The 12,980-nt window shown below is 36.3% G+C and overlaps 1 protein-coding gene across 1 annotated transcript; it reads right to left on the reverse strand.

Annotated features, from left to right (window-relative positions):
• Positions 1 to 10,015: 10,015 nt before the first annotated feature.
• Positions 10,016 to 12,753, reverse strand: LOC108458313 (WUSCHEL-related homeobox 13-like). The gene is made up of 3 exons (XM_017757663.2): positions 12,271 to 12,753; positions 10,765 to 11,217; positions 10,016 to 10,411 (listed from the first exon to the last, which is right to left on the reverse strand). Exons 1-3 carry the CDS (start codon positions 12,473 to 12,475, stop codon positions 10,326 to 10,328), a joined length of 744 nt encoding a protein of 247 aa, XP_017613152.1. The 5' UTR covers positions 12,476 to 12,753; the 3' UTR covers positions 10,016 to 10,325.
• Between the last annotated feature and the right edge of the window lie 227 nt (positions 12,754 to 12,980).

Below are 12,980 nucleotides of genomic sequence, written 5' to 3' on the forward strand. Positions count from 1 at the left end.
GTCGAAGGTATTTCATAATTTGGTAAACTAAAGTATTCTAAACAGGATAACAATATGAATGGGCCTAAAGCCTTTCTCATTAAATGGGCCCACACGTTCATGTGGCCCTTTTAGCCCAAATCTAGCCACAGATATGAGATTCACCTAGCCTAGTCCAACATTTACTACACAATCAAACAACTTATCCAATTGGGCCCGTAGGCCTATTGGGCCCACATGGCCCTTTTCGACCCATCGCGACCCGAAGTAGCCATCCTACAGCTAGAGTAGCGAGAAGTACACACCTGATAGGAGACTGGAGTTAATCCGCGCTCCGAGCACTCTTAGCCGACGCCCAACCCAAACGAGCACGCCATACAGCGAAAGGGATCAGCCAAGAAAGGTACCTTTACTCTCCTCATGGTTCTCTCTATTTAAAGCCACCAGATCCACTCTTATGTTAGCTTTTCGATGTGGGATCCTCCATCATCAGAGTTTAAATTCAACACCAACTCTTGCCACCCCTTGTTAGCAAAATAAATGCTCTTTGCTTGCCATGAGTTTCGAACCCTGGACCTCCTTGCCACCTCTATAACGCAACCTTCCTGCCTCTTATGTGGCGCTACTTTGCCACTAGACCACAAGGCTTTTTGTGTCACAATTTCTCCAACAATATTCTTAAGGCCTACCTACTACACCTGGGGTTTGATTCACCTTAAACCAAATTTTTTGCTAGAGTCCAAGTTTAAAACCAGGACTTCTCCAACACTTCTCAACACACTTAACCACTAAAACAAGCCTTCATTAGCGAAATTTACACGCACAACAAAATATTATAAGCTGCCTTCAACCTCTCCAATGCTCAAGGCCCAAAACTTCTAGGCCCAAATTCAGGGTGTTACAGATATAATGGCATGTATAGGACAACTTGGCCAATGGTGGCTTGAAATGTTATTTTCTAACCTAGCCATTGGAATGGCTAGTGATGGTTTATTTTGGGTATGATTTACTAAGCTATTGTGATATATATATACACGTGTTATGCTAAGTTCATGTGATCAAATGTTGTTAATGCTTAAGTTAAGCTAAGGTGAGTTTGTAACCATGTATGCATGAAATGGTATGCCTTGATGAATGATGAAATTGCCAATGCTTGAAATGGTTGGAATTGGTTGAGTGTTTCATGTGCAGGTTTTTGGGTGATTTTGGGTGAGAATTGAACCTAGGAAATGGCTTTATTTTATCCATACGGGCAGACACACGGGTGTGTGTCTAGATCGTGTGTGACACACAGCCTAGTAACACGAGCATGTAGTTAGGCCGTGTGTCCCCTGCACCTTAATTTTGAGAAACAGAATGCTCAGAATTGGGCACACGGGTGTGTGTCTCAGCCGTGTGGCCTAGAACATGGGCGTGTGTCTTGGCCGTGTGAAACCTGCACCTAATTCAAATTGAATTAATTAACCACACGGCCTAGCACATGGGTGTGTGGCATGACGGTGTGTGCAAATCAGAGAGTTACACCAGGCCGAACACGGCCTCCAACACGGGATTGTCCCTTGGACCACACGGGTGTGTGAGCCCTGCACCTTGGAAAAATTTTGAAAAGTCACAAAAAATTCTTAGAGGTTTCGATTAAGTCCCGATTCATTTCTAAAGCTCGTATTGGGCCTCGAGGGTCTAATCAAGGGATGTTATAAATTATCACGGTAAATGAATAGTAATATACATAAATTAATTGAAAAATGTTTTGAATGTTCTAGTAATGCTCTGAAACCCTATTCTGGCGACAGATACAAGTTAGGGGTGTTACACTAGTGCTTTAGTCAACAGAGCTTTCATTTGGTCAAAACTTTGCTGACATTTATCAAACCATTCAAATCTTACATTTTTCTGTAATAACTGTATCATTGATGTGGCTATCATAGAAAACCCTTTCACAAAAATTGAAAAGAAATTATATGATAAAGCTATTTCAATTATTAACACCAAAGATTTGAATTATTTTGAAGCCACAATCATCAAATAGATTAAAAATCGTAGTGCCATAATAAGACCGACGTTTCAACAGTATAGATGGAACAATACCTTAACATCTGTATTACTCTCCAAATAGAAAAGGAAAACTGAAAGTAGTGCCAATAACAACCAATGCAGTAATACAACTTCTATAATCTGAGATCTATATTACTGAGCTCCAATGATCAAGTCAAGATTTATAACAATAATAAATGTAATTACCTCTGGCCAATGAATATCTTTCACAGATAAACCATGTTTGCATGATAGGATTAGACCATAAGAATAACAAGAAAACTGAGATAATGAAATCTAGAATGTGAAGCTATACTGAATTTCCGAGAATAAAAACCACATTGAATAATAAAAAGATAGACAATATCCCAGAGAAAATCCAGAAGAGTAGTATTAAACATACACACTAGAAACAGTTGTGATAGAGACAACATAAATTGCATATTTGCAATTCAGAGCTTCAACCAGTAGAAGTAAAAAATAGTATCATATGAATCTTATCGTCAAGTCTTCTCTCAAATATAATTGATTAGAAAACCAAAGAAAAATAGAGTAATACCGCACATGAATCAACCAGACTTACAATAATTCTGTCTATTGTTATAATTAGCCAGCCGTTCTATATGAAAAGTATCGCATTTGAACATGAACAATTACATATGTCTCTGAGAATAACAGAACATATAGAATACCTAGAGGAGATCACTGTTAAATACCCGATTATAACAGTTGCATTTAGATATCTTTGTAATTACATCATTATTCTACTAACTACTAAAGTCATCAATGATCCCACATTATTCCAATCACTAAAGAAATCAATTCAGAAGGAATTTCGACTAACCCGTTCTTTAAATACCATACCATGCCTGAATAAATCGATAATCTTTCTTAATAACAACATTGTATATCCCGAATAATCTTCAGGATAATTTGATATCTCGTCTAAAACCGTATTTACTTGGTAACCCATTCTTAGTTCTGACCACATTATTAATCATTTAACAACTGAACTCTTCGGTTTCACACTTGTGAACTTAATCAATATAAGTCTTGTGAACTTCATTGTATAAGACTATACAGGTGATGGGTAGAGGTTGTAAAGCCTCAAAATTTGACTTTCATATATACATAGGTATAACATGACATTTATCGTCAACATGTTCATTAAAAACATTTGCTCATACCTTTATAAGTCTCTACTCATCATAAGCTACCTTCTTAATCAGATACTTGAGTATCGCTTTCAACATTATCGAAATTAGCTCGGTTAGAAAGCATCTCTGTCTATTAGTAAAACAATTCTCATCAGAGTCAGGAGATATCACATTATCACAGGTTATAAATGGCATGTATTTCTAGACATCACATATGCTACGTTCAATGTAACACCCCAAACCCATGACCGTCACCGGATTTGAACACGTGGTGTTACCGGGCTTACTTCCCTTTTTTCTCTCTTGACAATAATTGATTTCAGTTCCAGGCAGGCTAGCTAACTGCATCACTGTCACCTTAAAAATCATATCTCGAGTTCCAGAACTCGAAAATCAGTTCTGTAAATTTTCCCTAAAACTAGACTCATATATCCATCCCTGTATTTATTTCTAGAATTTTTTGTCGGGCCAATTGGTACAGTTTATTAGTTAAAGTAACCCATGTTACAGGGGTCGACTACACTGACCTTTGTGCGTTTCAACTTGAATATCTCTCTGTAAAGGGATTTAATACTGGTTCCGTTTATTTCTAAAGAAACTAGACTCAAAATGGAATCTGCACATATAAGGTATGACTTCTAATTCTTTCTGGATAATTTATTGTAAATTTTCAAAGTTGCGACAGGGGACCCAGAAACCGTTCTGGCCCTGTCTCACAAGAACTCTAATATCTCTCAGTATACTGCTCATATGGTCGTTTCGTTTCGTCCATATAAAAATAGATTCATCAAGGTTAAATTTCATAATTTATTCACTATTTAATTCTACTTCTACTATTTTTAGTGATTTTTCAATCTCATCTCACTGCTGCTGTCAGCAACAGTTACTGCAGTAGACTATGCCAATTTCATGAATCTTTCCTTGGCCTTACTAATCATCCATCATACATGACACAATTTATGGCCACCTTATCAAAATTAAAGTTTCTAAGACTCGTGGCTATAGGTTCTAGCATCCCACTCGACGACCACATAGGCCATTTTCACATGGCTTAAAGTTTACAACCCACAATTCAACAAAACATAATAGCCTATACATGCCAATTGTTCTCCTAGTTCAACTACGAAGACAATACCAAAAGGTTTCCAGCCGGTGTGATGACTTCAACGACGGTTCCGAGCACGCGACAATACGAGTCCAAGAGACCTAAAATGGGTGACAAGAAAACACCGAGTGAGTTTATAACTCAAGAAGTCATAAGCATTCATCAACCATCCATTAATAAAGTTTTCGCAACATCAAACAATAAACGAGGCTAGGTACTTCATCCATATCGAAACTATACCATAATTCCTCGGACCTTTCGGTTCAATCTCATACCAAGTCATACATCCACATTTCATATTCTATACAATAAGATATTTGAGGCATTTTTACACACCAACTCATTCGCACCACAATCATACAATTGCAATCATCACATAGATTTCAAGCTTACCAAGCTCAACCCCGAGCATGAATGTATTGCCTATTCGTCATGAGCTCAAGGTACTTACCCGATCCGCTGTCGGGATTAACTCGATAATGTCGCACACTCAGTGCCAATTGTAATACAAGAGCATATAGTGAATCCGCACACTTAGTGCTATATATTTTCAGCTCGCACACTTAGTGCTATATAATTTTCAGCTCGCACACTTAGTGCTATATATTTTCAGCTCGCACACTTAGTGCTATATAATCAAACTCGCACACTTAGTGCTGTACAATTTTAAACCCGCACACTTAGTGCCAATCTTGTCACCGTGTCCATTTATACCCGCACACTTAGTGCCGAGACCAATACCTTATGCATTTTGCTGCCTTTATACATTCAACAATGGCATCATTCCATACACATACATTTCCATTTACACATCAACTCATTTAAACACAATTGTGTATATATTATGGTCATTTACATCAACACCAAATATATGCTTAATGACTTACCTTGTGTTGGGTAAAACAGTCCAAGTCGGCTACTCGATGACCTTCGTCTTTCCCTTGCTTGATTCTCCTTCTTTAACTCCTTGAGCTTAATCAATAAATCAACTAGTTTAACCATCTTGCTAAACATTCATAATTCAACTACACATGCATATGTATGCTTGTATATTCGCAACCATTTTTTACTAATCACCCATTTGGTCGATTATACACATCACCAAATATGCACCAAAAACTTGATTCAACATCACTTACATACTCACCCAATGGCCGGATATACTTGAAATTTTACAAACATTCTCCAACAATTTATTTTTTAAACAAACACATTTATCATTTACTTCATAACCAAAACATCATGTGCAAACATATATCCACACATAGGTGCAAGGTCAATTTTAAGGTGTCCATAACCATTCAAAACACAAATTTTTTTAATATCATGCAAGAAGCATAAACCATGCTCATGAGCATACCATGGCCGAATACCTCACACACCATGCCCCTTTTAAAATTTTTTGTCATGGTTAAACAAAGGACTCAATGCCCTACTCAAGAATACTAAAAAGAAATTTCAAGAGTAGTTAATCCATCATTACATGCATCAATAGCAAGCTTCACATTTAGCATGCAATAGTTTCAACACAATATCAACCTTGGCTAAATACCATTTTCATGGCATAACAAGGATTTGAACCATGGCTAACATGCACATCAAGTAAGCAACCAAAACAAGCATGAATCTCATGACACCACCTCAAACATACCTTAATATTGATGCAAGTATAGCCAAATCTCCTTCTAGTTCTCTTCTAAACCAAGCATGAAGCAAAAATCCTCCCCCTTTTTCCTTAGTATTTTCGGCCAAGAAGTGAAAATGGATGAACAAAAATTTCTCCTTTCTTTTTCCTCTACTCACGGCAACAAGGGGGCATCCATGCTCATCTTTCTTTTTTTTTTGTTCATTTTTTTATGCTAATTTTTATTATATTCCTTCATACATAACTCACTAACCAAACATGTTGGAAACATGTTTTCCCTTGCCCATCATACCCACCTTGGCCGGCCACTATAGTCAAATTTGGGAAATTTGACATGCAAGGACAACATTTCCTAGTATGCATCAATAGGCCACTTCAACATTTGCCTATCTCATTTCTAAGTTTTCTCACACAAGTCCTTTCTAGTGAAATTCACCTTTATAACACTAAATCAAATCATCAAAAATGTCACACACAATTTAACACATATCATAGGCATCACAATAAATTTTAAATTATTTTTATGCCTCGGTTTTGTGGTCCCGAAACCACATCCCGTCTAGGGTCAATTTTGGGCTGTCACATTCAATCCAAGAACTGACTAAATCATAGCTCTGATACCAATAAATATAACACCTTTAACTTGTATTCATCGTCAAAAAAGGGTTACGAAGCATTACCGAAATATACAGATCAAGTAAACAGATATTTCATTTTATACAGTATTCATGTCAGAAATCAAACATAAAGTCCCTTATATAAACTCTTGAGGTCCAAAACATGCATTAGAAACGAGCTGGGACTAAGCCGGGCACTCAGAAAATTTTTCACAAAATCTCAAAATTTTTCCTAAGTGCAAGGGTCACACACCCGTGTGGCCAGGTCATATGGTTCACACTGCCAAGGGACACGTCTGTGTCTCAGGCCGTGTAACTCTCTGACTTGGGTCACACAGCCAAGTCACACTCCCATGTGCCAGGCCATGTGATCAATTCTAGGCATCCTGTTATGACATTTGAAAGATGCAGAGGACACAAGGCCAGGCCACACGCCTAAGTGCTAGGTCGTGTGTCACACATGGTTAAGACACACGCCCGTGTCTCTGCCCATGTAGACGAAAATAAGCTATATTCCAAGCCACATTTCTCACCCATCTTGTCTTTCACCTACACCAACACTTAAGCGCATTCACAAACCATATCAAACACATACTAAATATATCAATCACAAGCCATTCCAATGGCTAGTTACAATTAAAGCATTTATATGCCGATATTGGCCAATTAACCTATACATGCATTTATAACCATAATTGATTTACCATATATATACCGAAACGGGCTGATGGATAGTGTGATTGATCTCCGCTAAGCTTCCAATCCAACGAGCCTCCGAATTACTATAGAACAAGGGAAAATAAAACAAAGTAAGTATGAAATGCTTAATAAATTCGTATAATATGGTAATTAACTTACCACTCATTTAAATTTAATATAAACATACAAGGCACATTCAATCAACTTGATCACGAGCCCTAACACATATCCTCATTACCCTTGTTAGTCATATATTTCATACAAATATTAAGAAACATGTATGGGCTCAACAATAATTAGATTTCCATGTGCATATAGTTTCCACATCATGTATTCACATAACATATACAAATCATATCCTTGTATTTAAAGTACATTTTCATAATAATTCTTCTCGAGTTCAGATTATTTCATGTCGAAACTTTTCCCATTAAATCATTTCAAATGTCAATGTCACACGGGTAATACACTCAAGGTATACAAATCTATAATCATGGAAGAACATATTCATCAAACAAATTCCATGTTCATATATTATCATCTCGTATTTCCATATATCATATATCATCATTTTCATGTATTTCAGGCAGATACGCGTATTAATTCATTTCATGTTGATATTTTCTCATGTCAGGATTTTGCCCGTTGAATTATTGAAAACATCGATGGATACACAGGTAGTACACTCGAAGTGTAAAAATCAGAAATCCGTCAATTCATATTCAAGAGTGCTTTTTAAAGCACATAATCGAGAAATCCTCTCTCAAGCCATATAACAGGAAGCTCACAAAGAGCCATTAATCAGGAAGCCCACAAAGAGCCTATCAGGAAGTTTATCTGGGCTATATTACAGGAAGCTCGTAAGAGCCATAATCAGGAAGTTCACAAAGAACTTTTAATCAGGAAGCTCACAAAGAGCCTTTAATTGGGAGCTCCAGATAGCCATATATCGGGAAGTTCAAGCTAGCCATATCAGGACGCTCACAAAGAGCTGCGTTTGTGTCTGCAATATATGCAGGAACACAACCGATCATATAACAGGACGTTCATAAAGAGCTGCGGTAGTTTGCAACACATGCAAGATCATTACCGATCAGGATGCTTGCAAGAACCATATGACGGGAAGCTCGAGAGGGCTTATAATGAGATGCTCGTAGGAGCTGTGGTGTGTCCGCAACACATGCAGGACCACAACCAATCAAGAAATCATGTATCCATCGAATTCCATTATTCAAACGAGATTTAATATTTATCGGGCTTTGCTGGATACATAACCAATTTCATATATTTGGCATTTATACAATTCACATACACAACATTTAATTCAAGCATATAAATATACACAATTTAGTTATACGAACTTACCTCGATAAATGTTCGTGTACGTAAAATCTACTAATCCGATATTTTCTCTTTTTTCTCGTTCTAACTTCGAATTTGGTCTATCCGAATCTATATGAATGAATTTAACATTAATTCATGTTCATTTCAATTCAATTTACATCTTAGGCAAAATTACCATTTTGCCCCTAAATTTTTAATTAATGACGATTTCGTCCCTAGGCTCGAAAAATGAAATTCATGCAATTTAATCCTTATTCTGAGCCTAGCCTATTTTTGCATGTAAATTTACAGCCCATGTATCTCATAAAATTTAGAATTTTTCCATGAATTTTACATCTTTTCAATTTAGTCCCTAAATCATAATTTCATCAAAATTTTCTTTACAAAAGTTGTTTATCTATCAACAACCTTTCATTTTCTACCATAAAACTTTATAATTCATCTATGTTCATCCATGGAAAAACCCTAGTACCTTGATAACTTTGCAAGTTAATCCCCGAGATAACTAGATTAAGTTATTACGATCTCGAAAAAATAAAAATCATTAAAAAGGGGCAAGAATTCTTACCTAATCAAGCAAAATAAGTTGGCTTGAGCTAAGGTTTCCATGGCTAGGGTTTACATACTTTTAATTTCAGAAAGATGATATAAATGATGATATTTTTTATTTTTTATCATTTATCATCTTTTATTATTTCACTTTCCAATTTTATCTTTATTTTTTATTTTATTTTCCATGGATGAGTCATCATCCTTAACCACTAAGCATTTTTAATGGTCTATTTGTCATATAAGGACCTCAAATTTTGAATTCTATAGCTATTTATCGTTTTAGCTATTAGAACTCAACTTTTGCACTTTATGCAATTTGGTTCTTTATCAAATTAAACATGTAATCGGTAAAATTTCTTTACGAAATTTTTATACGACAATACTATCATACTATAGACCATAAAATAATATAAAAATATTTTTTTTTCAAAATCGCATTTGTGGTCCCGAAATCACTGTTCTGATTTTACCAAAAACAGGCTGTTACAAATACAATATCGAACTTGTTTAGAAATATTTATCAACTCCCAACAAATAACGCTTCATATACTTTTTTTGAGGAATCAACCAACCCTCAACTTCTTATCTTGTTTGATAATTCACTTTTTTTTTTCTTGTTTGTTAATGGACCTTTTATTTTAATCTTTTAAAAGTCAATAATGTAGATAATATAAACTATCTACATAGGTTTCTTTTTTGCAAGCATTTATATAAGAATTTTTTTGATCGGAGAGAAATTGATTAAGATGAACATTCATTCTAGACTAATACTACATGCAATGGAGTTAAGCTTGCGATTGCACCCACACACTACATTACCCAACCAACATATGTTACACGTCCAAAGTTTTAACTATCAAAATCAAACCAAAGAAACACCAACTCCAACAAAATCAAGCATGACCATATAATTTAATGAACAACTTGCCAAAACATTCATGTAGTTCCTTCTATTAACAAAACAACCAAAAAGAAAAAGTCAAAGCACAATGGCACAATGGCACACTAATATTCATAATTCATACTAGGAAGTCTATTTCCAACTTAACTGCCTCATTTCACGTTCATACAACAAGTATTAGCTTTACTATGTTAAGCATGCTATGGTTCCATGATTAAACCAAGCCACAATCGAGCCTAGTCCACCAACCCGAGTCTCGGATGGCATGTGTGCAGAACCTGGCTGTCATGTCTCACCCTGCCATGCCGTAGTCACCTGCCTGGTCAAAAATGTTGTAGCTCCCAGGCATTCCCATTTTTCCAGACAGATGTTCACCTCCTGCGTCAATTAAATAGGGATGTAATAAGACCACTGGTATTTTGGACTCCTGAAATACAATTACAACCTAGCACCTGCAGACAACGTATTGAGATATCTTTTCTCCTGGAAGAATGATTGGTTTTAACTATAGAGTGGAAGGCATGCCATGAAGCGAGTATATAATAACCGCAGCATCATTTAGATTTGCTGAATTATCTATTCTAACACACATCCTGAAACAAGAATGCTATCACAAACCATCTTTGCAAGTGGATTTTTCCTTCATTACATTTCAGAAATTTTAGGATCCTCCTACTAGCATCAAAACGTTTTCAATTTACATAGCGATAAGGAGAAGTTAATATGCTAACCGTTGAATGTAGTTGGATTGGACATTACACCCAAGAAATGCAGTTCAGAGGTTATCTCAGGGTTCTGGAAACAGAGATCTTCAGCCCTTGGTGCAGGGTTCTGCCCAGAGAGAAGATTCTCGGGCTTCGTCTTCTTTTCATTCGGTGACTCGACTTCTGTCTCTAGTTCTGATTCAGCATTGTTGGATGATGACCCCAGTTGCTTCCTTTTAGACCGAGCCCGTCTATTTTGAAACCAGTTATAGACATTTGTTTCAGAAATTTGGCCATGCTGGCTCAGTTCTGAGGTTATCTCTTTGATCTTTTGCTTGCTTGGAGTTCCAGTCCCCTGATCAAAGATTCGTTCCAGAATCTGAAGCTGCACTGGAGTTGGAGTCCACCGCTGTCTAGCAGTAATTTTGTGACCAGCAGATGTCATTAACGGGTCACAATACAGGCTCCCCAGCCTACCACCTGCAAGACAGATGATTGTTTCCTTTACTTTTAGTTTTTCAATAGCCAAACATTGAGTCTTAGAAAATCAAATATTCAGTCACAAGAAACCATTTCAAGATATCCAAGTTAAACTGCATTATCATCAGTTCCTAATAATTCATAATGGTTATAAAGGCTAAATAAATCCGACAAGATCAACAGAGACAGAACTCACTATATCCTAACTCTCATAACAACATATTCATGTACAACACTTCCAATGGTGCCATCAATTGTAAGCCAACACAGGAAGAAAGAGCCAACAACCATGTGGTCTGTTGGTGGAGTATTATAAGAATCAATCATTGGCAACCTAAATTATTTGATAAAGCATTGTTCTGATATTAAAGTTGTCACAAAGAAGGAAAAGACTACAATTGGTAATAAGGACTTGGGTTCGACTCTGTTTAAGCGCCAAACCCGGTTCAACTTGGAATGTTGTCTGGTTGAATGTGTGTATTAGACCGATATATATATTGGTAATCGGGAAACAGATAAGCATTAAATTGGTATTTAACTCATTCAGCACTGGAAGGGAGGAATTATATATAGGATAAGCAATAACGAGGCAGAGGAAGAGAATAAAGCACCCAATTCAGTACATGAAATTGACCCAACTGAACCAAACATTTAATAATGGAAAAAGCAGTGTTAATTTGTATAGAGGTCCCTGAAATCATTCAGCAATTTCATTCAATCTAGGAGCAAAAGTAATTAATTTTAATAGTACGTAGGAAGAAAAGACGATGAATGAAACCAAAAGGCTAAAAACAGAAAAAAAGTGTGCAGCCAAAGCCAATGCCATAGCGATTCCATCATCACTTCACTTAGAAACACAAGACCCATGGGGCAAAAAAACAAAAAAAAAAAAAAGGACCCTCGGAAACCAGCAACATCCATTTTAGAAAATGACAAAAAGGAAGAGAAAAGGTCATGATATGAGATGAGAGAAGCCAAAAATGAAAGACAACATGAAAAAAGTTTGAGCATGACATGCATATAACAATATAAGGGGAAAAGAAAGGGAGAGGCCTGCGAGATCTTGCTGGGCAGTGAGGTTCTTATGCATCTCAACGAGCTGCTCACAAATGGCGGCATAAACAGCAATTTGCTCTCTGAGAGTCTCCAACTGTTCATCGGTCATCACTTTGACATACATTACTCCACCATTATTCACATTTACATTCAAAATCTCTCTCTGGTTTTGATTCTCTTGATCTTCCCATTCCATTATCATGATTTTTTTTTCTTTTTAACTTTCACTCATATCATAACTCTATCAACCTATCACGATTTATCTGTCATGTCTTTTGTCTGAGGAAGGGAAAGTCAGTGGTTGCTCAGTCCTCACCAAAGCAAATGAATAGAAAAAAAAGAAAAAGGAAAAAGGTGAAAGTTGAAAGGAGAAAGGAGAAAGGAGAAAGGAGAAAACTTTGAAAAGTAGGGAAGAAATGGACAAAGAGGGAGAAAATATTGTTAGGATGTTGGCGCTTGGCGGGGCTTAATGCGCTTTCCAGCGTAAGTTAGCAATAAGGTATGTTTTTCCTTTTGACTTTGACTTGGACTGTTTTATTATGGTTAAATTTTGGATTCATATTTTATTAGATGATGACAGCCAAGATAGATTAGAAAAATTAAAATTAAATTTAGGCTTAATTCAAAGGCGAACTCTTCAATTACGCTCTTTATTTGAAACCACAAAGCATTAAAATCTAATTAAACGAAAATAAAATAATCCCTTC

The sequence above is a fragment of the Gossypium arboreum genome, chromosome 7 (genome assembly GCF_025698485.1).
Source record: "Gossypium arboreum isolate Shixiya-1 chromosome 7, ASM2569848v2, whole genome shotgun sequence".
Taxonomy (NCBI): Eukaryota; Viridiplantae; Streptophyta; class Magnoliopsida; order Malvales; family Malvaceae; genus Gossypium; species Gossypium arboreum.